The 26308-nt window shown below is 42.2% G+C and overlaps 1 protein-coding gene across 2 annotated transcripts in view; it reads left to right on the forward strand.

The window, feature by feature from the left end:
* The window catches only part of BICC1 (BicC family RNA binding protein 1), a 246362-nt gene that overhangs the window by 63963 nt on the left and 156091 nt on the right, over window positions 1-26308 (forward strand). For both annotated transcript variants that reach the window (XM_006267113.3, XM_059729841.1), the window contains one exon: window positions 15581-15627. In XM_006267113.3, the coding sequence (XP_006267175.1) occupies window positions 15581-15627 (47 nt within the window). Of the gene's footprint in view, window positions 1-15580; window positions 15628-26308 lie in introns of those variants that run through there.

Below are 26308 nucleotides of genomic sequence, written 5' to 3' on the forward strand. Positions count from 1 at the left end.
TGCAGTTGCCCAATTCTGTTGCACAAGCCCCTCTTCTTCTCACTAACATTCAATTTAAAGGAACTATTCTTTCTTGAGGCCCATACTTAAAAGCTCTGAATAATTGAATGACTAACTTTTGATATGAGGTGAGATCATAAATATCTATTTTGTATAGTATCTGTTTTATTTTGCATGTTATATATAAGGTAATGTATGTACAATATTAACAGATTCAAAGTGGGTCTCTTTCACTGGGTTTTCCAATAAATACTGTTTTACTTGAGCTGAGCTTTTCTAATACCATTTGGAAAAGTTCCAATACAGGCTCCTAATGACAGACAACAGTTGCCTTTTTTTTATTTTATTTTATTCAATATATATGCTGTCTCTACCAACATTGTGCACAGTCCCATTTGAAAGACAATTTGATGTTGCCCTTGGCCTTAAGGAGATGGTAATACTGTAATTACTAAGGTATTGAATTATGACTGACTTTGTTTCATATTCTAGCCCTTTTTAAGCACCACAAATGATAATTGGATTACATTTCCTGGAGTTTGTTATAAGATGTTTTTGCTTATTTTATGAAATCTATGAAAATTAAAATTATACTTAGACTGTAGGGCTAGAAGGGACCTTGTGAAATCATTGGGTCCAGCCCCTTGCCCAAGGGGGCAGGAAGTCAGCTAAAGTCAAAGGATCCCAGCAAGATAGGCATCCAAATGTTTCCTGAAAGTGTCCAGAGAAGGTGCTTGCACCACCTCGGTGGTGAGTCTGTTCTAGGCCTTGGTGGCTTGGACAGTGAAAAAGTTTTTCCTCATTTGCAGCCTAAAATGGTCTTGCAGGAGTTTGTGACCATTGATCCTTGTCTTCCCTTGGGGTGCTCTAGTGAACAAGCGTTCCCCCAGATCCTGATGCACACCCTTTATGTACCTGGCTGCCACCAAGTCACCCCCGAGTCTCTGCTTCTCCAGGCTGAAGAATCCCATGGTTCTCACCCTCTCTTCATAAGGCCTGCTCTCCTGCCCTCTGATCATACACGTGGCTCTCCTCTGGACTCTCTCAAGCTTCTCCACTTCCTTTCTGAATTGTGGAGCCCAGAATTGGATGCAGTACTCCAGCTGTGGCCTCACTAAGGCCAAGTACAGTGGGAGGCTGACTTCCTGGATCTTGCTTGAGATGCATTGGTAGATGCAAACAAGAGTTTTATTCGCTTTTTCAACTGTGGTATCACATTGCTGGCTTATGTTCAACTTGTGGTCAGTCACGACCCCCAAGTCTCTTTCAGCCATGGTGCTAGCGAGCGTAGTACTGCTGAGCGTATAAGTGTGATGCTTTTTTTTTTTTTTTCATGAGGTGTGGAGCATCTTGCATTTCTTTGTATTGAATGCCATCAGGTTTTTATCCACCCACCTTGCAACCCTATCACCAGCATATTCTCCAGTGTGAGCACTCTTTCTCATAGTGTGGTGTTATCAGCGAACTTAGCTAGTCCACTTCTGACACCTGAGTCCAGATCATTTATAAAGACATTGAAGAGTACAGGTCCAAGAATGGAGCCTCGGGGGACACCACTGGTCACTGTGTGCCATGTTGATTCAGTTCCGTCAACTACCACTCTCTTAGTCCAATTTTATTGTTGTGTACTGAGCATTTCACTTGGACATGTTCTTTAATGAACATTTTTATATTAGTTAATTCTGTTAGTAGAGTGAGAAAATTTTAATTTGTATGGTTGTGTCATAATAAGCTTCAGTGCACAGGAACAGAGTAAAGAATCATAATTGTACAAAAACACTTGCATATTTCTTTGCTAAAATTTGATCTATCCAGGTGTCCCAAGCATAGACTAGTTTGAATTTTACTGCATTGTAAGATAGGCTTAAGTCAGGGCCAATGAAATGTTTCATGACTGAAAAATACCTAGGAAGACAAATGAATGTCAAATTTGAAAGTCTTTTGGTGTTTGTTGCTCTAGCTGTTCTAAATACCTAGTAACTCGGTGTTTAAGGAACAAATGAATTCCAGAAATCTGCCACCATATATCAAGTAGCTTGAAATTAGAAGATTATCAATGAACTGCCACAGTAATATACGTTTCTATTTTGGTAGTACAATAAGAAAAAGGGGGGGGAGGTATAATAAGTATAGTATAGAAAAGGGGGGAGGAATGGCAAAAATCTATTCTACCATCTATTGATAATACTTATTTCAAACCTCACAAAGTTGACTATTTTATACTCTCAAATAAGAGCTAGTTAAATTATTATATCTTCTATGGACACTATATTACTAGAGAATTCTGCTTCAATTTTAACCATCTGTACTGAGATTCTGTCCCTGTGTTGCACAGGAAAACTAATAAGGCGGCAAAAATATTGTGATTGAGTATGGTCTGAGTATTGATTTGAAATAAGGGGAGAGAATAAAATAACGAGCAATGGTAGACTCAAGTTTTGCTGTTAGTGTATATTATTAAGATGAGGAGGAAGATTTGAGCTGATGTGAAATTGACAAAAACAATCCATGGCACCTCTGCCTTTAAACAAAATTTAAACTTAAACTGTGTATCTTGGTTTTTTTTACTGTAAACCATGTCCTGTATTTTAACAGAAAACTTTGCAGAATTAAAATAACATTCAAAGCAGAAGTTGAAATTAACTTTTCCATGGAATCTAGGAAGAATTTACAATTGTGCTTTTTCATGGTTCAGTAATGAAGTCGACAAAACCTTTCGTTCAGTGGTATCATAATAGTTAACACCTGTTTCAACTGCTTAATGTTTTTATTGAACATAACATTTGCAATTCCATATTTCTTGAACAAGGAAAATAGGATATAAGATATTACATACTCAGGAGAAATATAATAAATAAAGGAGTTCAGTTTGAAATTTGAAATGCTAACCATGCAATTTAAGCAGGCATGTTTCAGTAGTTTACAAATTATTACTGGCATATTGTATAAAATGAAAATAAATTTTATTAACGACCCACAGGTTGGTACGTATGAGGATATAGATAGCCACTTTGTATTCTAAGTGGAGATATATATGTCTGTTAGATTAAATCATGTGGCTCCAGTCATCTAGATTAGTTGTAGTGTAAATGTTGTTATTAAATGTAATATGTTTTCTGTGCTTCTTTAAATTTGTTTGAGCATTAATTACATCATTTAATAAATGGGATCTTTTGAGCCATGCTCTGCATATTTAACTTCCAAACACTGCCAATGTGATATTCAGAACTGAGACTTATTTCACAAGTCAGAACATAAAAGGTTAAGATTCTCTCAGGATTTTTTCTAGATCAGAAAGAAATTGAGGTTACTTTGCTTTGATATAGCAAACTCCTCTTTTCTTTAAGTGTAAACAGAAATTAACACTCAATTTATCTCAGTTTAATTAGGTGAAGGTGGGGTTGGGGATTCAAGGTCACACAGGGGAACTGTGCCCATGTGCCACAGTGTTTGGGGGGGAGGGGTTACAGGTTTTGTGTCAAGGGGGAACTGCACATGAACACAGCACGGTGATGATGGGGGTGCCTGCATGAGGGCTCAGTACAGCATTGGGTGAACGGAGCACGGTGCTCCTGGTTCAGTGTGCACGGTCTGCAGCCCGTTGGGCATCTGGCCCTCTGGGGCTAAGAAGTTGGGCAGCCCTGTCTTAGATATTATTGTTGTTGATGACCATTGTTTTGCCACAAATAATAAGATTTGCTCTTCATTTTCAGATCAGTCATACTCTTGTATAGTTTTAAACTTTTTGTCTGCTGTGATTCAGAACATGTCACTCATATGTTTTTATTTTACACATGGAGCAGTGCTCCTGAAATTTCTGCACGTTTCATACACTCTTCTTCCTGTGTAAACTGAAAGTGCTTGTGAATCAGCCACTGTCAAATTATGCAACTGTCTGAATGTCTGTCTCTTTTTAAAGCTTCTAACCCCATATTCAGACAGTAAGGCTGTGCAAAGCTTTCAGTGGTGATTTGTTTCAGAGGAAATTCAGACCAATCTGGTGGCTGAATCTCTGAATCGAATCAGGGGACCAATTTAAAAGTCCAAATTGATTCAAAGCTCTCCGAATGTTTGGCAAAGATTCAGAGAGCTTTGATTCAGGCAGTCCCCGGTGGCTGCATCAGGGAGCTGCAGACATTCTGAGCTGGTAAGTACTAGGGGAGGGGTGCTGGAGAAGGGAGGAGGGGACCATGGGGGGGGACCCCTGCCAGCTCCCCAACCCCCGCCCACTCCCCCAGCCCCCCCCATAGCTGCCCCCACCTACCCCAGCTCCATATTTTTTTTTAAAAGCCATGGTGCTCACTGGGTGCTGCCAGGCAGGGGAGCGCTTCTCACTGCCCCATGCTGTATGGGGAGCTCTGCAGGAGCCCCTTCAACCCAGCCCTGCCATGGCTGCCCCGCCTGCTGGGGCTCTGGCCCTTTTAAAAAAAAAAATAGTGAAGAGAAGTCTCAGGACTCGCCACTCCTGGTCCAGCCTCAGGGCTTTGGGGGCTCCCGCAGAGCCCCCCATGTGGTGGGGGGACAGTGGGGATCACCCCCCAGCTGCAGCAGCGGTGAGTCACAGCATTTCTTCAGTTTTTGGGTTTTTTCCTAAAGGGCCAGACCTGGCCCATGTAGGGCACCTGAGAGAGGGCTGAGGGAGTTGGGCGGGGGGGGGGGCAGGGGCACATGCAGAGACCCCCACACAATGTGGGGCAGTGGGGATTGCCCCCTGCCCAGCAGCACCTGCTGAATTGGGGCTTTTTTTTCCCCCTCAAGTGCCGGGAGCTGGGCCGGGCAGGGAAGCCATTGCTGGGCTGGGAGAGGGGTGGGGGATGGGCCTGGCCTGGCTGATTCAGAGATTCAGCCAAATCAAATTGTTAGACCCTGACTCCATGTGGCGGCAAACAACTAGCGAGACGTATTCCATGATTCCAATACAGGGGATTGCAAACAAGAAACCTGGATCCCTCTGGTGTAGCCACATCGCATACCTCCCAATGTATTACCCAATCCCATTAACAACCACCTCCCACTCCCGGAGTGAAGAGTCTGCTTTTTGTCCAAAATCCACCTCCAGGTCTGATGGCTGTGAAGTGGCAGAGACCTTTTTGACATCGCTCCCAGGTCAATTTTCAATAACGTCTGAACTGCCAAATGGACTTTAGAGTGATGGATAAGCTGCTGTTGTCTAAATCCTCTGGCCAGAGTCCTTTCTTGATGTCTTTTACTGTACCAATCAGCTGTGCATTGAGTGCTTGTTTTGCACTGTCACATGCTTCATCCCAGGTTAGGTCTTGAAACCCTGTATATGCAACCAGCAATAAACCTCTCAAAACATGGGTTATGCTTACCCCCGAGAGGGAGGTCCATTGGATGGCATCATTAATACTTGGCTTTCCATTCTTCCCCCCTGGTCTATGTATGCAATGCCATGCTCTAAGTGGTCTCCTTTATATGAGTTCCAAACTCCCATTGCAGAGTTTAAACCATCTCAGATAGCTGTCCAGCTGATATTCTACCGTTGGGTTGGAGGCCTCCATTCTGATATGATATCAGTGGTGTTGGCTCGCCAGGTGATTTGGCGTTCTCAGCGCACAGTGCCTTTTTGTTGGTACAGGTATCTGGCGCACCATCCCCCCAAGAATTAATTTTGAGGAGGAGGTACAATGGGCCTTTCTGCAATCATTTCTTCAGTGCTTTCTTCTACTACCAGAGTGGGGGTGGCGGATATGCCTGGTTTGGGACTTAGTTGGGAGGGATCATTGGGCACCAGAGGAAGAACTCCAGAGCATCCTGTGGCATCCCCATAGAGCACATGCCTAGCATAGGGAATGAATGCCCAATACCATCCAGTTCCACCAAGGTACCTCCTTGCCACCAAGGAATATTTTGCCTTACCCACCAGTGCTAATTTGCAATTTGCAACTTGTTCAGTGGTCACATAGTGTCCCCTGGGGTCTCTGTAAATTGGTCCCACTGGGGATCCATAATCCAATGGTTTATATCTGGATATTCCACAATGGTAATGAGGGGGTGAGACAGGGGGCATGGGTTTGGGACTTACAGTGGTTTTTGGGCCTTTAGGGTAAGAGGGATTTTCTGTATCATAATCTGGGTGATTGGAGCCATCAGCTGCTGGAGAACTTTTTGGATAATAGGCAAACCCAACATACCCATCAACTGGGGGTAGGATGCTCTGGCTGATGATCCACCAAAGGCTCAGGTATGCTGCCATCTTGCTGCACTGCATCTTGGGAAAGAATTTTAGGACCCTGCAAAACACAATTGTCCTTTCCTTTGGACTAATTAGGTGAGTGGTGAACCTTTTTTATTTGTGACCAGTGTGCCCACCAAAGCCTTTTTTGCGGACCTTCTAGTTGGACCAAGCTGGGGCCTAATTTAGTCGCCACAGTGTAGGGCCCTTCCCATCGTGCCTTAGGAAAGGCGGGAGACCCTGGTGCTGGATACATTACCTGGTCTGTAGTTTCCACTTTTTGCTCTATGGGGTGTTTAGGGTCTTACCACTGCTTCATGTATTCTCGTGCCTGTTGCTGTGCTAGTGCTGCATCTTGGTGACTTTTGTTTATTGCATTAATGAGCGTTTCTACCCATTGGTTGGTGGCTTCCCACGCTATTACGTCCTCAGGAATAAGGCTGAGTAAATTTCCCCAATGGAGCATCTCTTGGCCAGTCATTAACTTGAAAGGTGAATGTTTAGTGCTGGCAGCGGGATGTGCCTGAATAGTCATTAGGACGAAGGGATGTATTTCATTCCAGTTTTTTCCCGTGATGGACACTCCCTTTCGCATTTCCTGCTTAATAGTTTGATTTATATGCTCTATTTGCCCTGCAGCCTGAGGATGGTTGCCCTGCAGCCTGAGGGTAGTAGGGAATGTGCATTTCCATTCAATGCCTAAAATTTCACTTACGTGTTTAGTGAGAGTGGCTGTGAATGCTGGATCCTGGTCACTGTCTATGACCTTGGGGACGCCCCAACAGGTGAACACCTGATATACTAGCACTTCAGCTGTTGTTTTAGCAGTTTCATTATGAGTGGGGAAGGCTTCTACCCACTTTGAAGGAATCTACTATTATGAGAAGAAAGCGGTGTTTCTTTGCAGTGGTGGGCAGGGGTCCTACATAGTCAATTTGAATTCTTTCCCATGGCCTAGCTAAATTCTGATGCATTACCTGGCCCTTGTTGGGGAGCTGATTTGGCTGATGCTGAGCACAATTTAGGCACTGTTGGGCCTATGTAATGGTGTCTTGTTTGAAGTTAGGCCAGAGATCAAACTGTTTGGATGGTTTCTTGCACACTGGGATGTCCCCCAATTTGGGACCCATGTGCCCATCTCAGCAGCACTTCATGTGGTGTCTGAGGAATGTAGGGGGCTATTGGTAACTCTTTGGTGACCCATATTCCTTGTACTTGGTGTATTTCTTGGGGAGGATCTCCCTTCCAATTGCACTGAGCATCCCATTGCTCAATTACATTAACCTGACTGATTGTAGCAGCTTTAACTTGACTCCATAAAGGCCATTCTTTAGTGGTGGATCTTGCTGCTTTATCTACTTCATTGTTTTGTGCAACCCCCTATCTAGTGTTATGGTGGCTTTTAACTTTGACCATTTTAAGTTGTTTCCCCTTTGCTACCTGGAAGATGTGCTTCCAAATGGCTTGGTGCTTGATTGGAGACCCTCGACCATCTTTAAATTTGTTGCTGACCCACCATCCTAGAATTTGTGTTGCTTCTTTATGCACATATTCACTGTCCGTGACTATAACATGAGACAAACAGGGATTGTTAGACATATTTTGAAGTGCAATTAAAAGACTTACAGCTTTGGCTTTTTGGCTGCTGGCCTTGGGAAATCTCGAGGTCCCATTACAGCACAAGCTGCTCGAGCTTCTTCTCAGATTCTTGCAAAACTTCCATCAATAAACCACAATATTTCTCTTGCTGCTGTTTGTACCTGCTGTGAAGATACACTGTGAATGAATACCGGCCAAGCAGTTTGTCCTGGATAACATGCATGCGACTTTTTTTAGGGGTTATCCGGCCAAAGATATATTAATTTCTGCTGAAGGAAGGGGCAGAAACTGAATTCTTGGGTTATCTAATGCTAGCAAAAACTGACCAATTTGTGGGGTTGTTAGTCCTCCTTTTAACAACTCTCCATTTTGAAGCAACCGATGGGGATCATGTGGTATTCAAATACACACTGCTTCTCCACCTATTAGGTGCTTGAATTTTTATAGGGCCTAATACATACTTAACAGTGCCTTTTCACAGGTTCCATATTTCTGCTCTGAGGCTAAGCCTTCGAGAAGCAAATGCTAGAGGAACATCGGCTCCATTTATTTTCATTTGTTGAATGGCCACTACTGTCAGATGCTGGTCAGTGGCTCGACACCAGATTTCTACTTCTAAGTCAGGGATCCTAACACTTAGAGTAGGAGCTCTCTTTAACCATTTTTTTTAGCTTTATGAATGCAGCTTGGCACTCTGGAGACCATTCCCACTTGGTTTGCCGCGCAGCCTGGTGGAGTAGCTCCATGATTTCACTGCAGTCAGGAATAAATTCTCGACTAAATCCTACAAGACCGATAAAGGATTGTAACGACTTTTGGTCAGTAGGTGGCAGCATTTGACAAATTAAGGAAAGCCGATCAGCGAAAATTTTTTTTCTCTGGCAAGTGATTGTAAGCCCCAAATACTGCACTTCTTGTTTTATTAGCTGGGCTTTGGTGCTATTTACTTTGAGGCCAGCATTTTGTAGCAATTATAGAATTGCTTCTGTATGGTGGTGACATTGTTGCTGTGTGACCCCCCCTCCCCCCCCAATGAGGATATCGTTTACATATTGCAGGCAACAGTACCTTATTCAATGCTTGATGGAACAATGTGGGTGCGTTGTGGTACCCTTGCGGTAGCCATGTCCAGACAAATTGCAATCCGTGCCAGATGAATGGTGTTTTCCACTAATCGTCTAGATGGACAGGAAGACTCCAAAAGCCATTACTAATGTCCAGAACAGAAAACCATTGTGCCTAGTTGGTTAGCTGACTAACTGTTTCAAGAAACATAGCTACTACTGGTGCCATGGAGGTAAGAACAGTGTTTAATTTCCTATAATCAATGGTGAGTTGCCATGTACCATTTGTTTTTTTCACTGGCCATACAGGAGAACTAGCAGGAGAAACTTGGGGTTGGATAATTTTACGCACTCACAAGTTTTGAATAACCATGGAGATACTCTCTACTGCTTCCCTTGGAATGGGATATTGGAGTGATTTAATGGGGGTCCCTCCTAGAATCAGAACTGGTTCCTGGTTTTTTAGCAGACCTGCATCCAAACTGTGTGCAACCTATACATCTCCCCATCTCTCCCAGCCTGTGGGAAAGACTGTGGGCTTAAGTGCTTTGTGAAGTGAATGGTAGGCTAATTCCATGGGCTTCTGTGTCGGACCCCCTTTAACCCATACAAGCTGGCTGGCTAACTCTACACAGCAATGTTGCAGGAGTGGCATTCCAATAATACTAAGGGACGGGTGACACGTCTAGGCTAATCGGAACTTTTGCATTTGATGATGAAGGTGGTCCACTGACACTAGGCATGTTACCTTCCAATTTTGATTGGGACCCTGCCTTGGCTCCTGAGAATGAAACCATGGATTTTTCTTCCCCCTCCATAGGGGAGATAGTTTTGCTGAAATTTAGCATGGATCCAGTATCTCACCAAAGAATTTCATTAGGTGCCTCTCCTCCTATCCAGTCCTGGATCCAGGGCCTCCTATCTTGATTGAATTGGAATGGGAGACATTGCCTGAGACCACAGGAGGCATGGTTTCAGTCTTGAAGGGGCCTGGGCGGATTTTCAGGCTTTGCAGTGAAGGTGAGAACCTGAGGTGTTAGCCAAGGGGTGCCACATTTGAAACATGTCATTTTGTTGGGAAAGTTTATTGCAGGGCACACTCCCTGGGGGCACTCCCAATCCCCTGGCCTGCTAAGTTGGGGACGCTTGCTGTTGTTACCTCTTTGCTCACCCTCTCCATGACCAGGATTTTCGGCATGTGGCTTGTAGGGGAACTGACGAGCTTAGCTGATAAATCTTCTACCATGTGTTCTAATCGGCGGAGCTGCTACTTGGACTCTGCAGTCCCTTGATTCTGCTGGGCTTGGTCAGTCTGTTGTAATCACCATCAAGCTTCAGCCTGCTTAAGATAGTGGTGCAACTGGGCAGCACGTAACGTCCCCTCCTGCATCTCTAGCATAATGATTGGTTTTGGGGGGGCCAGCTGTATCCATGTGTCAAATAGATGCCAGGCCCTTTCGGGCTCTGCCCCAGGTGGCAATGCCCATTGCACAGCTAGGGGATCCTGCCATATTCAGGCCCAAGCCTGCACTCATTTGATTATATCTCGGGGGTGTTCTTTTGGGAGTGAACGCATTTGACTTGCGCCCTGGTCCATGGTATAGATTCCAAAGAGCTTTCAGGCAATATCTGTCATTTGGGCCTACCACTCTCCAATTCCTAGAAGGGCTGGACTGATTCCTTTTGCTGGCCTAGGTAAAATTTCAGCCAAATCCATGGTTGAAAACAGAGAGAGATTTTTCTTGGCCTTTACTAGCCATTGGGTCCAGGCATTCCACTCTAAAGGCATAGGGCCTAATTGAGCTTTTAATGCTGCTTGCTCCATGGGGCTAGGGCAAGTGATTCTAACATGCAGCGTCTGTCGTCCCTTCAGGCAGGGTTACACCAGGTCAGTGCAGTAGTCTTCAGTCAGCAGGGGCAGGAGCCCTACTGGCAGGAGGGTTTAGGAGTACAACTCGCTCAACAGTGTGCGCTTCTGCTGAGTAGTCGGGGGGGGCGGGGGGATCAGGAGGGATAGGTGGAGAGGCAGAGGATGGGTAAAAAGTGGGGACAGCTAGTGTTACCATAGGCAGCATTTGCCCCTTGGAACAGTGACACTTCGGGAATCAGCTGTATTTCATGCTCTACCTGCATCTTATCAATAAGAGACTTGAGAGATTCGATCTCACGCTTTGCACTTCGTAGATCATCTGAGTCTCTTTCCTTTATTTCAATAGCTAGCATTGAAGCATGATTGAATAGTTGCTGCTAGGCTACAACCTCTTTAAGTTGAGAAATAAGAGCATCCTTTTCCTGACAGCCTTTCCTGTTCTTGACATTAGAGCCATAAGGCCTAAATGCTCCAAGAAAACTCTTGGAGGGTAGCTGCTTTCCAGAAGGTTTGCTTCCGAGGTTTTTCACTCAAAATTCCCTCGGCCCAATCCTGGGCCGTACTCCAAGTCAGGCTAGACGGACTGTCCTGGGGCCCCTGCAGCAGACCCCCATTCCACTTAACCCAATTCTCTATAAAATCACAGAGGTCACCCTAACCCCCCCCCCACATACACACAGAGGAAAAGCATCTGAACCCGCTGCCATGCTACTGGGGAAAGGTAAAAATGGGGAACAATAGCTGGAACAGTCCAGGAAAACCTAGTTCACGCTGAGGCGGCCATGCCCAAGAGAACCCAGTATGCCTGCTAGGCCTTACCCTGGCAGGATCGGGATGATCAGTCCCCTCCAAATATGTGTCGAATCCTGCCGACTACACCAAAATGTCAGACCCCGACTCCATACGGGGCCCAGCAACTAGGGAGATGATGCTCCAATTGCTCATGGATCCTGGTACTCATTAGCCAGAGCAAGCAGGGAGCAAACACCAGCACACGTTGCTTGCAACAGCTTTATTCAGAATGGAGATAGCTTTGGACAAGCTCCCTCACAGACACCCAGTCTATGAACATGGGGAGCAGCCCTGAACAATAGTTCTTTTCACATTTTATACACCTTGGTTCATACATATTAACATTCATTCCACCCATCTCCCTCCTTGGGTTCCACCCATTTCTCCTCCCATCTCAAGCTCCTCCTCTGTTTACTATTTGTTTCATGCATTTCCTTCATTTACATGCCTCTTTGCTAAGAGGGCATGCGTAAGGGCATGAACCCAGCTATTCTCGGTCAACTACTGGTTCTTTCTAGTTTTCTGCTAACTTCAGCAGCCTCTCCAAGGTCTGGCCTCTGCCTTTCTAGGATTAATGATAGCTGGTTCACATCCTGGTTTTTTTTGCCCAGTGATTTATTTTATCCTGCATACTATTTCCTTCGTTAAAAAAAACCCAAAAAACTATTTGCCTAAGCATTTGCTAGGTTATTTTAATACACAATTTTGCCTTGTGATCAGCAACTTTTCGCTGAGACACAGGTTAAACCCTTGTTCTAGCTGCAGAGCCAATGATCCCAAATAATCTCAATTATTGTCACCCTAACAATCAGAACAGTGATTCAAACCACCGAATCGAATCACTGTCCCCCGAATCAGCCAAATCCAAAGTGAATACTAGCGGCTTTGCTCAGGCCTATCAGACAGGATATGCTCTTTCGGGAAGAATGAGATAGGTGACTTGGATCGCTTTTCATAGTGTGTTCTTTGAAGAAATAAGAGGGAAATGGATCTCTTCATTAGTGGAAAATATTAAGTACTGGGCTAAAACATTAAAAACCATTTGGCTTCTCTCTAACAACTTACAGCCTGTTCTATATACTCTATTGGCATCTGTAAACATGCCTGTGCCACAGCGCTGGGCACTTGGTGCTGTGTTGAATGCATTTGCATAAACGGCAAAATGTGCATCAGCACTGAGAAAACGGTGGCGGTGTGCTTTTGAGCTAAAATGCATCGAGGGTATGTTAGTTCAAAAGTGCACCGCCATCATTTTCTCAGTGCTGACATGCATTTCGCCATTAACAGAGTCTGCTCTGAGTCGGAGCAGGTACACCTATATTTATGGGCATTTATATGCATACATGTATTTGTACTAGGGGTGTGCAATACAGGTTGTATTTGATTTGGATTTGATCTCAATTGGGGACAGTGATTCAATTCATTGATTTGGATTACTGTCTGTGATTCAATTTTGCCAAATCCGAATCTGAAGATTTGATGCTTATTCTGAGAATCAGCAATTCAGCCATAGACACAACTTTAAATGTTTTTTCTACACACGTCGAGGTACCAGGCATGGCTTATGAACACTGTAATGCTGGGGCAGATGGAGCATCCCACAGGAGGGCAGGGGGGGGGGGAGGGGGCCCACATGCTTGGCCACAAACCCAGAAGTGGACCAGAAGTACTTCCGGTCCACTTCTGGGTCTGCCACAGAGCGCTCAGGCCCTCCTCCCTCCCTCCACCCTTCTAGCTCAGGGATTGGCTGCGGGGGGACCCCAGGGGGAACCAGTCACCAAGCCAGTGGGGAGTGGGGGAGCCCCTCTGCATGCTCCCCAGAGGACCCAGAAGTGGACTGGTCCACTGGTGCTTCTGGTCCACTTCCAGGTCTGCTGCTGAGTGTGGCGCTCTATCTGCCCCACCATTGCAGCATTCATGAGTTTCCTGGTACCTTGGGGTATGTAGAAAAATCATTTAAAGCTGTGTCTATATCCGAATCATCAAATCTCTCCGAATCAATTTGGAGGGATCTGATTCAATTTGTAGAGATTAAAGGGTCTCCTGATTTGATTCAGAATCAGGCCGAATCGAATCGGGGACCAAAGCTTCTCACAGCCCTAATCCATACTACATTCACAAAAGTAAGGGATAAAATCAAATAAAATTCCCTGTTTTTAATTTTCTGCTTCATTCTGCTTTTAATATTGCTTCACTTTATTTTTGTATCATCATATATCATGCTCAATTTTACTTTTGTTTAAATTAGTAAATGTGGAGCTTATTGTGTGCGTTTACAAATAACCACACATTATGTAATTTTATTCTTATACAGTATATAATTTTATTATTAATTCTATCTTCTTGTTTTAGCAAAAGCTGTAAACTACTACTACTACTAATTAGCCTCCACATTTGAGGACATGAAACTTTGCTTGAATCTTATCCAGAGTTTCAGCTCTGGGGCTTTTAACTGCTCCATTCTTCAACTATGTTGTTGTAGTTGAGTTAATAAATCTAATAATAATAATGATAATAATAATAATAATACTGTCTTATTCCCATCATTGTGATATTCTGGAATCACTATTAAGATAAAGTGCCCAGCAAGTCTGCTTCATTCAGCTTCATCCTGTGTCTCAGTACCAAATTGAAGCTTTTTGTGAGAATGGTCAGATCTGAGAGAGAGGTTATTCTCAAGACACCGAAATATAGGATGAAATATTGTAACTTCTTGGCTACACTAGAAGGGCAGGCTGCATGGTTGGATGCAGAAAAGGAAAACAGAACTTCGAGTTTACTGCAACTTTCTAATGTAATTTAAGGAATACATATTTCTATCTAGGACTCCATTGTACTGTGTGTTCATCTGCCAACAGTTAACTTAGTTTCGGAAGATCCAGCATATTTTCAAGTAAAGTTGTCAGCTGAAGCTCAGAGAAGCTATAAATATATTCAAATTAATTACATACTAAATTAAAATGTAAAAAGGGAAGGCACCTCTTTACACTTTAAATAAGTTTATGATCTTCACCTTTAAATAGTTAGGGCTTTTACACTCACTACTTCTGTTGGAAGGATGTTCTAGAATCCTACCACTCTGAAGGTTAGAAACTTGGTTTCTAGTCTAAATTTATTCATGGCCAGTTTATATCCATTTGTATTGTTGTCATCATTGTTCTTTAGAATAAATAGCTCTTCTTTATCCGTGGTCCTTATCCTCCTAGTCTAGCAAAAACAAAGCTTCATTCATCCCCCATGTAACTTTAGAAGCCTTTCTCTGTGCATATTTGTTTTAATCTTTCCTGATACAGAATCATATCCAGTATCCCAGTGCCATACCAAGGTTTACTCTCCTGATAAACCGTGGGATTGCATTTGCCTCTTTCACACTGACATCACATTGACAGTTCATAATCAGTAATTGTGTTGCATTTTTAGCTTCAGAAAGCTGTTAAACAAACCTGACTGGTTCATAACTTGTTAATAGCACTGATGTTATGAATTGTGCTTGTATCTTCAAAAGACTTTTTTCTTTGTTTTTATGGTGATGTATTATTAGGCAGTTTCACTGAATCGGGAAGTATCAAGATTACATAATGGGCAAATATTTTAAATTAAGGTTCATATTTTGAAATGGTTACAACCATTTACTATAAATGTTTTTTGTGTTTATTGGTTTGTCAGTGTTGATTACTGCTTTGCAGCTTACCTTTACCTTGTCTGTCTAAAAACTAGCAAGTGAATCTGTAATTCTCAGAGAAATGCTAGATTAATTTTTATGATATTCATGGGGGTTACAAACACTTTTCTTCAGAACTTGAACCTAAGTTTCCAGAAGCAGTGGAGTGCAATAACTCATTGTTACAGAAACAAGTCCTTTTTATCAGACTAAAGAATATGTTGGATAAGAAAAATGAATAGTGATTTCTCAATTATGCAAAATGTTTACAAGAAATGTACACATGTATAAACATACTTTACAACTACCCTGATTAAATAATGTAAAAGTATGCTACTGCTAACTTAATCATCATTTCTCAGGTTTATTTTGTAAACCGTCTTTTTTTTTTTTCACAGCTGCTGCTGAGGGCAAAGGCAAAAGTGGAGAAGACTTTTTTCAGAAGGTAAGTGATTTTGAGTATTTGATAAGTACGATAATTCATTGTAGTGTTTTAGAAAGAGTTGCACTCTGTTTTTAAATTGGGAAAAATTAGTTTAGATTACAGTAAAAGCTTTATCTGGCATCCATGGAGAATGGAGGGTGCTGGATAACAAAATATGCCCGATAACTGAGCAGTTCAAACAGGCGTCTTTGCCTGTTTGGGCCGCTGCCTGTCCCACCGCATCTGGGGTGTCGTTGCCCCTCCCGTGGGCCCCGAGGGACAGGGAAGGGGGATCCACGCAGGCTGCTGTGCCGCGGGCCATGGGGGCTTGGCAGTGCAGGCTACTTTCCCCTGGGCCATGGGGGCTCTGCGAAACTGGAAGTAGCATGGTGAGCACTTCTGGTTTCACTTTTCCTTTACAAACCAGCATGCCGGTTAACAGAGCATGCCGGCTTGTAAGGTGCTAGATAACTCAGCGTTTACTGTATTTTAATGAACGTTCTGATGTAATTTCCTAATTATCGCAATTGTTTAAAAATAGTCTGGTCAGTAATATTTATTTTCTAAAGTGAATCACAGTTCTGCGGAATGGGTATTAATATCTCATACTAATAGCATCATATAATAGATTTTATCTTAACATAGTACAGGGCATATATATTAAAGTGGTATGAAAGTGGATACTTAAGTGGTATGAAAGAGGATTAATAAGCATACTTGTTGGTGACCATGGTTTGTACAGATGTGTATGTGTAGGAGGGGGGAGGTGAAACTACATGAAAGTAGTTGCAATGTCCAAGAAACTGGTGCAGTACATATACTATTGTTGGTAAAGTTATCCTGACCAGAATTCTTAGATTTTGTGCCCTCTTCAAGGCAGCTTACAGTAGCATGAAAAAAGAATATTTAATTATCCCTGGCCTTCTGCATATTTATTTAACTGATGTATGTATTAGCTTTGTGCCACTCTTCCTGACAAAAGCTCAGGTCAACTTATAGAAGAGAGCAAAATGACTTATAAAATAAGCAAATAAGAGAACAAAACAGGAGAAACAAAATCATTTTTATAAGGCCAATAGGACATTAAAATAACATATAAAGAAGTCCCCTTAAACCAGGGATGTCATATAAATGGCTTGTTGGCTGGATCCCAGCCCAGCTTAGTCCCTCTGGAGCTTTCTGGGAGGGGAGGGGTGAGCACTAGGTCTGTGCGAAGTGGCTAGTATTCACTTCGGATTCGGCTGATTTGGGGGACAGTGACTCGATTCAGTGATTTGAATCAATGTCCCAATGCAGTTCGGCCCAATCTGATTCAAAGATTCGGTTACAGCTGAATTGGCCCCCTCCCCCTCCTGCTGTCCTGGCCCCAGCTCCTGTCTCTTTTTAAATAAAATAATAACAATAAAAAAAAAGAAATGCCCCAATTCACTAGCTGCTGCCAGTTGGGGTGGTGATCCCTGCTGCTTCCCACTGCCTTGTGCTACATGGGAGGATCTGCCATGAGCCCCCAGAAGCCCCGAGGCCACTGCAGCAGCTGGTGAGTGCAGGCCTTTTTTTTTTTTCCACCCCCTCAAAGAACTGGGAGCTGGGGCCAGGTGGGGCAGCCATGGGCGGGGAGGCTGGGAGAGCGGGTGGGGGTTGAGGGATGCTCAGGGGGCTGGGGGAGCAGGCAGGGAATGGGGCCTGGCAGGGCGGATCGGCCACTTCTCCAGTGTAAGGCAAAGCAGCAGGGCTGCTGGTGCATAACTCGTTAAAGTGGCACTTTATGAGAGGGAGGACCCTCTAATATGGCAAGTTCAAAGCCAATGCCTGCAGGGTTCTTTAAGTTCCATGGAGGGGCAAACTTTCTCCTTGTGTGATATGGTCCAAAAAGCCCCCACAAAAGCCTAAACCCTTCGCTAGGAGCAAAACCCCCAGCCTGTTACCCAGACCAGGCAGTCCCTGGTCTGGGGAGGAGGTGGAGAGCATTATCCTGTTGCCACCCCCTGGCCCTGGACCAGACCAGGAGGGGAGTGCACAAGCGTTCATTCTTACCAGATAAATTATCTTGCAAGGGAGATCTTCTAGGTTGACAACTGGAAGATCTTTCTCCCGGAAGAGACACATTTCCCCTGGGAGAAACGGACTGCTTGCATGCCTGTCACTTCTACTGGAACAAGTGATACTATAACTGACTGCACACATGCTTGATTAAAATTTCCCCTTGTTACCACTTTTGTGTTTACACTTAGACTAGTCTGTGTTCTCTCCAGATTTAAATGATACTGTTCAGATCGATACTGGTCATCTTGTGTGGTCTCCAAGGCAACCATTATATATTACCAGATTTTCTTGATAATACCAGAGGGCTTATTTATCTGGTGATGTTGGGAGGTCTTTTCTCTGAATATAAAAATTTGAGCTTAAATTATATCTGGAGCATAAACCTGGTCCAGTGTTTTTTGTTATCAGAGCTTTGAGAATACTTGGAATTGTTTCTGGGATAATTGAAAACATGGATATTTTCACAAGAGCTGCACTCTCTAATGATGAAATTTGCTGTCTTAGTGCAAATGTGAGGTTAAATGGAGACTTTATGGTATTGGAATAATCTGCCAGTATTTGAATTGGTTTATGATGACTACTCAATTGTTTATATACCTTTCTTTAATTAAAGGTTACGTATATCAGTACACATGGATCTAAAATGCCCTTTTATCATGCATTTGTAGATTTTAGGTTTTAAAAGACCACACATAGGTTTTAGTCTTTGAATTGTAAATTACTTAAATTCCATTTGGCTATCTGTCTTTCTTTCAACTAGTAAATATATCATATTTCTCGGTTGTGAAACCCAATTAGCTGAAGTGCTAGAACTGGGAACTATTAACAGATAAGAGAAGATGGTGGACAATGGATCCAAGAAGTGGGTTATTTTTCTACAAGTTCTTCATAAAGAATAAGGTTGTCTAAGATCTGTCTAGAATTTTTACCTGATTTAGGCTTAGATTTTTTTTTTTAACTTAAGTTTTTTTGATGTTTTGTTTCCTTGTCATCTTCAAGGTAAACTTGACTGTATGCTTTTTTTATTTTCAAAGGTCTGTCAGTACTGATTTTTCTGATAGGACAAAATTTTCTTAGAAACCTTAAATATTATGGCTTCTGATTTAAAGCTCAGGTATAATCCATTTTAGTTCAGATGTAGTCTGAATACAAAATCACAGTAACCAGGTTGTAGAGAAACCAGGTGACAGCTCTATAAACACAGTTGGAGCTATCAACAGTTCTTTGAAAAATCTAACAGGTCATCGTTGTCATCTTAATCCTATTTTTTTAATATTCACAGTTTACTTGAATATTGTGTTTTGTTTTTTAGAACATTCTTATAATATTTAGAAAGAACAGATCTTAATGTTTGTCACTGATATAAATGTGTTTAATCTTACTTGAGGTTTCAACTAAAAATACTGGCATCTGTAAAATAAAAAAACGAAACAAAAAACACAAACCAAAAAACCCCCTGTTTCAATAACAAATATTTCTTGAGATTTCAACAGAACCTACATTTTTGTTCAGTTTGCTGAACAAAAGCTAAGCTTTTGCAGCAGCAAAACTAAGCCCTAGTAATGTACGCTTAAACTAACACTTCATTAAGTTTACCGCACTGCTTTTTTCTACACTTCTGGCTTCTTGTACAAAATAGCTTAAAGGCCCTTGAAACTATACATAGACTATTTCCCCTGCGTGGCTGATTGAATTACATGTTTTACTTTTATATTTGGATGCTTTCCATATGGTGGGTCACAGTATTAAAATAAATAAATACAGCATACCTATATATACTATAATTGTAATGAATGTCATGGTTGTTATGTATCTGTATAATACTGAGAAATCAGTATTATAAAATACCATGTGAGGGGTTTGATTAGAATATGAAATGCAAGTGAGAAATTAACTTATCTCCGTACGTAGATGTGTATGATTTGAATATGTGGCTATTAACATAGCATATATCACTTAAATCCACATATTTAAAAAATACCACATGAGTATTTTAGGTGATTTAATATGTAGCAGAATGAGTCCACTTCACTTTTTTTTTCTGTGGCTTTACAGTAAAATGTGAAAAAGAAATATTATATATCTTGTGTGTACATCTACATAATGCTATATCTAATCAAAACACATGGAAGTAATCTTCCTTAAGCTAGTTTTCTTTCTTTTTTACAGTTCTTTGGGTAGTTGCTCATAGCTTACTCACTGTCGGTGTCTGTCCAATTTCCTTTAATCAGTCTTAGTCTTTTTTCCTTTCTCTCATCTGAAATGAGTAAAGCAAAGTTTGTGGAGTTAAATACAAAAACAATGTTTTGTATGTTATGATGTATGGGGTGAGGGGGAACTATGCTTGAGAGATATTAAAAACACATTTCAATATTAAACTTGAAGATACTTCTTGATATTTCTTAATGTAAAATATAAAGCTATACACATAAATTTGAAGGCATATAGGCACAGAACTTTGTGAGGAATGGAGTAAACTGCATTTCTCCGCATTGTAAAATAGAAGTGTCAGGCTTGGATAGGTATCTCTGGTTTTATGCAGCCTTACTTTATATAATGTCTTTCCTGTGAATTATACACCCAAACCCCCTTTTGAATTTAAAAACAAGAGGGAGAGAGAGAAAGTGAGAGATTATAAGGAAGAGAGAAATGTTTTTAGCTGAGTGTTCAAAAGAGATAGAAACAATGAGGCAGAAACACAGGGACGTTTGTTCCAGATGTCTGGAGCTTCAGAGGAGGAAGATTGTGTGGAGTGGGAGAGAAGAGGCCAGGACTGGAGGGAGTGAGACAGCATTGATTTGTTACAGATGGCTGCACAAGTGGTTGCAGGGTTATTGCTTGCAGACTGAGGAAAGGGGAACAGTACCCAATATCTCTCTGGCCAGGTTTAGAAGATTTATATCCTGTGTGTACCCATGACTGGCCTCTATGGACATAGCTTAAACTGAGCCAATTCAAGGTGCTATCCAAGATACCATGTGCCCTTGTGGGTTTATTTTCAGTAGTATTTTCTTTTTTGTTTTAATTTGAAGTTTCTGATGCCTGTACTTATGATACTACTCTGTTAAATGTGATCTGGTGCATCGCTGTCCTCATCAAACTCTTGCTGAAACAGGAGTGCTCATCAGGCATAAACCATCCCAATCAGATTTAACTTCTAAGGTTTAATGATGGGGCTTAATGAAGACAGTTTAAAAGTCAACATGAATTATTTCTCTGAGTATTTTAACAGAAATTTTCACATGTTCTCGTATTGCTAGCAGTACTTGGGCTTCTATGATTTTCTTTCTTCCCCTTCAGATGCTTGGCTACGAGGATCAAACTAAGCTGCCATCCGTTTCATGTTCTGAGGGGAGATCAGGTCATGCTTAAGTTCCAGTCCCTCTTGACCTGAACTAGTATGAGAAAGAGAAAACTTAAACAGATTCTTTTTTACAAGGCTGCTATTTTTCATGTAAATCAGCCAGTTAAAAACATCAGAGGTGTGCATTGCTATTTGCTATTTAGAAACCTGGAGCTTCTGGGAAAATTTTTTATTGGAACTCTACCCTAGATTCCCTCTCACTGTACCTTGTTCTGTACTATGATGTCTTCTGGCAGTTAATACTGTAGTTAGTCGCAAGGAAAAATTCATTATGAACAAAGGGATATATATCTAGATATCTATAGATATATAGATATCTATATATTTTTTTAAACCCTGAAAAATTCTCTTTTAAGACTGACTCTAACTTTGCTTTTCCACCATACATAAAAACTTGAACTTCAGTCATTTTCAACCTGTAACATTGGCAAAAAACTAGCACCACTACAACCACAACAGCCTTCTCTCTCCTGCCACCCCCAACTAGAGTAATTTGTCTAAGATTTTTGTCCTTAATGTCAGAAGTTGATGATGTCCCAAAAAGAAATAAGTAGGTTGTGGGTGGAACTGGAATGAGGTGAAAGATTTCTCATCTAAGCTCTTGCTACCACCGTGAAGTTTTTTAGTGGTTATGATCTGTAGCTTAATTACCACCATAAACTTTTATGTACCCACCACATGATTGTTGTTTTGTTATATGTTTCTCATGTAAAAGACTCTTATGGATCTAGGTATACAGTATTGTGCATTAATTAATTTTTTTAACTACAGTAATGCAAATAAATAAAAGTGTCATGCTATGGGCCCAATCCATATTGGAATGAACAGGAGTTTTTCCACAGATTTTAGTGGCATCTGGCTCATACCTTTGTAATTTTAAGGCACTTCTCAGGGAAATCAAAGTTATTGGTCCAATGAGCTTATTTATGTAGCATTCTAGATACTCATGGTATTTTATATAAACATAAGAAGGCAGTAGGTCTCTGGTTTGGAGAGTTTATAATCTAAAACAGATGAGGGTTAGCTATGTGGAGAAAAAGAATACAATACAACTTTACTGTTTCCTTTTAACCCCTGATTATTTGCACTTTAATCAATTCTTACTCAGGTTTTCATGTTTTTAGCACTTGACAATCTAAGTATAGTGCAGCAACCCTCTAGAGCAGTGGCTCTCAACCTTTTTCTGTACTAAGACCCATTTGTAAACATTGGCCAGTCCTGACCCAGTGCCCCTCACTCCTGATCCACTGCCCCCTGGCCCCAGCCCCTCCCCCCACATTTGTGGGGCAGGTGGTAGGTGTGTGGGACAGAGGTGGCCCCAAGCAGCCCCTTGCAAGCTGGAACTCTGCCAGCCTGCAAGGGAAAAGACATGGTTTCCCACATTTTTCTCCTTTAGAGGAGAATCCATTTTTAAAATTTGTCGATCCCTTTTTAAAGTGTTTTCGCTTCCCTTTCATATAGTCTTGCAATCCACTTTTGGGTCGCGACCCACGGATTGAGAAATGCTGCTCTAGAGAAGTCACATGGACAACAGGTTAAATATAAATTATAATTGTGACATGAATACTATGCATTTTTTTTACTTGTTCTATTTTTTTTTCTATGCGTCTTTTTTACTTGTTAATCAACTATATTTAAAAATGCTGTAAGTTTTTTGTGGCTAAAGGTAAGGATAGAGAAGGAATGGAGCAGAGCTTAGAGTAAAGGATGCAGTATAAAGTTTCAGACATTTTCAGCAATTAAAGTATGAAGTAAATTCATCCAGGCACAGTTTAGTGCACTTTTTGTGTACTTCAAGCAGAACAACAGAACTCAGCTGAAATGATATATCTGTGATTGTGAGGTTCAGCCTCAAATTTGTAATTTTCAGAGAACTATGAATAACTTAAATTGGTTGTGTTATAAAAAGAGTTTGATTTAACTTTGGAAAAGCTAAACATTATAAGTTTTCATTTTCATTTGCTGAATAAATGGAATAGCTGTGTATCATGGACATGTTCCTGAGATTTGAATCAGTGTCTTATCACTATTGTTATTAGTAGTATCATTCTAATTCAATAAGAAGGTAGAATCAAGCCTTATAGAACTTGTTGCTTGCTCATCACAACTTTTCATGCAGTTTGTTAATATCAGAGTTCATAAGTTGTTTGGCCATATTGATCATTAATGGTTATGTGAAGGTTAGTGTGTTCTTTGGTTTAGGTGATGGATAACTAAAGGTATTGGGTTAGAATTTGTCATGTAGAGGTGCACTGATATATCAGTCAATATCATATTGGCACCAGTAAAAGAAAAATTGACATTATCAGCGATTGGCTTTTTTGATGTAGCCGACACTGTCTCCACTAAGTACCGAAAGCACGTGCACAATTGCAGCATGCATGCGGTCAGGCTGGCAGCCTGGAGAGCAGTGTCTGACTGATAAGTCTGTTTTGGGGGGCGGGGGCAGGGAGAAGGGGCAGCGGGAGGGAAGAGGTGTGTGGGGGGCAGAATATTGTCCATCAGTATTTGTGGATTTGACATACAAAACCTAATAAACTGTTTAAAAACAAACAAAACCTGGCTGTCAATACAGTGAAACTTGTCTAAGTGGTAATCTGCCAAAAAAGGTACTGAAAACCTGCTCAAATTGTAAAAATCTACAGTCCCAGCATGAGTTATGGGGAATTTAAATATATTTAGTCAGTATAAGATGAAAAATAATGCAGAAATGGAAAGGAAATTTAAGGCACATTTGTAGAATCATCCTGTATATCACAGAAAGTAATGATATATTTTGTGATTGTAGGATTCAAAAATTTGTGAAGATATGGATAAGAACCTGTGAAGGAACTTGAAATATGTTTAATCATAAAATACATATAAATGTTGTGACTGGATGGATTGGGATTTGAACTTGGGGCCACTAGAATTACGTTGGCATTTTGTGCACCATGCTTGCATATAACAAGCTTATAGTGCAGTGACACGGGGCCATAGAACAGACAGTTTGATGTATGATGGTAGGTAGGAAAACAAACATGCTAGCATTCAGGCAAAAGATTGAAGTTATTGAAGCTAATGAACAGGAGAAGATAAATGCTTAAACCAGTGGCTCTCAACCTTCTCAGATTCCAGGCACTCTCCATTGCTTTTGTGAACTGAGCAGGACCCCATTTCAAAAGCTAATTTACTGCAGTGCTTGCTTCCTCACCTCGGGACCAGGAGTGGAGGTGGGGAGAGGAGCAAGCACATGCCTTCTTGCATAGGGGTCAGGGAGGAATGAATGTGCACTCACCCCTCTTACAGGAGCTGGGCAGAGATGAGTCTAAAGTCCTTGCATGGAGGCTGGGCAGGGATGATTGTTGCACCCTGCTGCAACCTTCAAAGGATCTCATAGTATCCTGGTTGAGGATCACGGGGATAAACAGGTGACAATTAAGTTTCATTGTGGGAAGACATGTACTTCCTTAGAACATCCTGCTTTGCTAGCTATTGATATTGCTGCTGTGAATATTAATTGAGGTTTGCTGGCTTAAACTCTATAAGATGACACCTAGCCCTGACTTCTGCCCACCTTCAGACTAATATGATTAGCTAACTCTCTTTCTTTTTGACATTCTAGGTTATGAACCAAGCAGTTAAAAGAACACTAGGAGGATGTAGCTTTGGGCAAAAGGCTTTGCCTAATTTAGTTAAATCCCCCCAAGGAAAGAGGCAAGTGTTTAGATGGAACCTTTTTGTTTTAGAAAGGAAAATATTCAGTACAACATACTCTTAAACATTTTAGCTTAATTCACTAAGGGGGTGAACAAGTGTTCACAAGACCTGGCTCAGATTTAGGCAGTTTAGCATAAGTTTAGCAATCTTAGTCAGGATCTGGCGCATGCCAGTCAATGTTCCCTCTAAGGAGTAGCAGTCCGTGAGTGTGCTGCTTTGGTCCTGCCTCCCCCTTTTGGTGTGGTCCGCCAGTAAGTATCCCACAGTAAGTGTCCAGGTGGGAGTGGGCAGGGTTCGGCCACCACCCTTCTCCATGCTAACTGCTGCCCAGAGGGTAAGGTTTGACCTAGAAACTACTGTGCAAAGCCTAAGCAAAAGTGAATGTTGTGTGTCGAATGCCCATCTGCAATGATAAGGGGCAGACAGTCTTAGATAGAGGAAGCTTGAAAACAAAAAACAGAATCAGAGGTACTGGAGCAAAGAGCTCATTAAAATACTAAAAATCACACCCCGAGGCGGGGAAGATATATGCTAATGGAACATATATGTACGTTAATGAGATACATAGCTAAAACACAGGTATAGAGACATGCTCAGTAAAGAACTCCTTGCGTCACTCCTTTATAACCAATTAGCAAACAAGGATTCTTATGAAGATTCAACCTCTGGTATATAAGGGGCTCAGTATTGAATGTGCTTGTGCTTGTCTTGGGAGATTATTCTGCTTGCACCTTTTATTGCTAGCAATAAATCATTTTTATACTTTCACCCCTGGTATCTTTATTGGCCTTTGCATAGCGGGCACGAACCCAGACTTGGGCTGGGGCCTAACAAGAGCAGCGTAGTGGAGTGCTGTGGGGCAGCCATGGGCCGGACATAATCAATTGGTAAAATTGATGCTGTGGCCCAGTCACGGGCTGGACACAATCAATTGATAGAACTGAAAGGGAGGCACCAGGGCCAACATGGGACGTTTACCAAAGGTAAGCTCCTCACTTCTCATGTGGGGCAGACAGCGGCTCCTCCCCAAGGTGAGGGAAGGCAGGGTTGGGGGCTGGCGCCGGCTCTGCCGGCTCCGGGGAACTGCTCTGCAGGCTCCACTGGCTCCAGGGAACTGCTCTACTCGCCAGCCCTGATGCCATGTGCTGCCTCGCTCCCTGAGGTGATGCAGGGGTGCGGAGCAGTTCCTCAGAGCCCGCACCTGTCCCCAGCCCCTGTCCTTGCCTTGGGGAGGAGCCACTGCCTGCCCTGCATGAGGAGTGAGGAGCTTACCTTCAGTAAGTGTCCCACACTGCACCCGGCTCCTCTCTGGGCAGGTGCGTGGCATTAAAAAGTTGGTGCACAGCAAGATTTTTAATTGTGCGTGGCTGCTTACGTGCACAGCTTAGAGGGAACCTTGATGCCTGTGTTTGCCACTTGCCTCAAGGAGGTGTGAGCTGCTGGAGGTAAGTAAGTATGGGGGGTAGAAAGGGCTGGTGGGATTGGTGGGGCTCGTGAGTCTGGGAAGGGACAGGGCCTACTTGGGGAGAAGGAATTGAAAATAGCTTGGTCAAAGTTGTAGGAGTTAAAACAGCAGAGTCCCAGGCCTGTGACAAG

This window comes from Alligator mississippiensis, chromosome 6 (genome assembly GCF_030867095.1).
Source record: "Alligator mississippiensis isolate rAllMis1 chromosome 6, rAllMis1, whole genome shotgun sequence".
Classification (NCBI taxonomy): domain Eukaryota; kingdom Metazoa; phylum Chordata; order Crocodylia; family Alligatoridae; genus Alligator; species Alligator mississippiensis.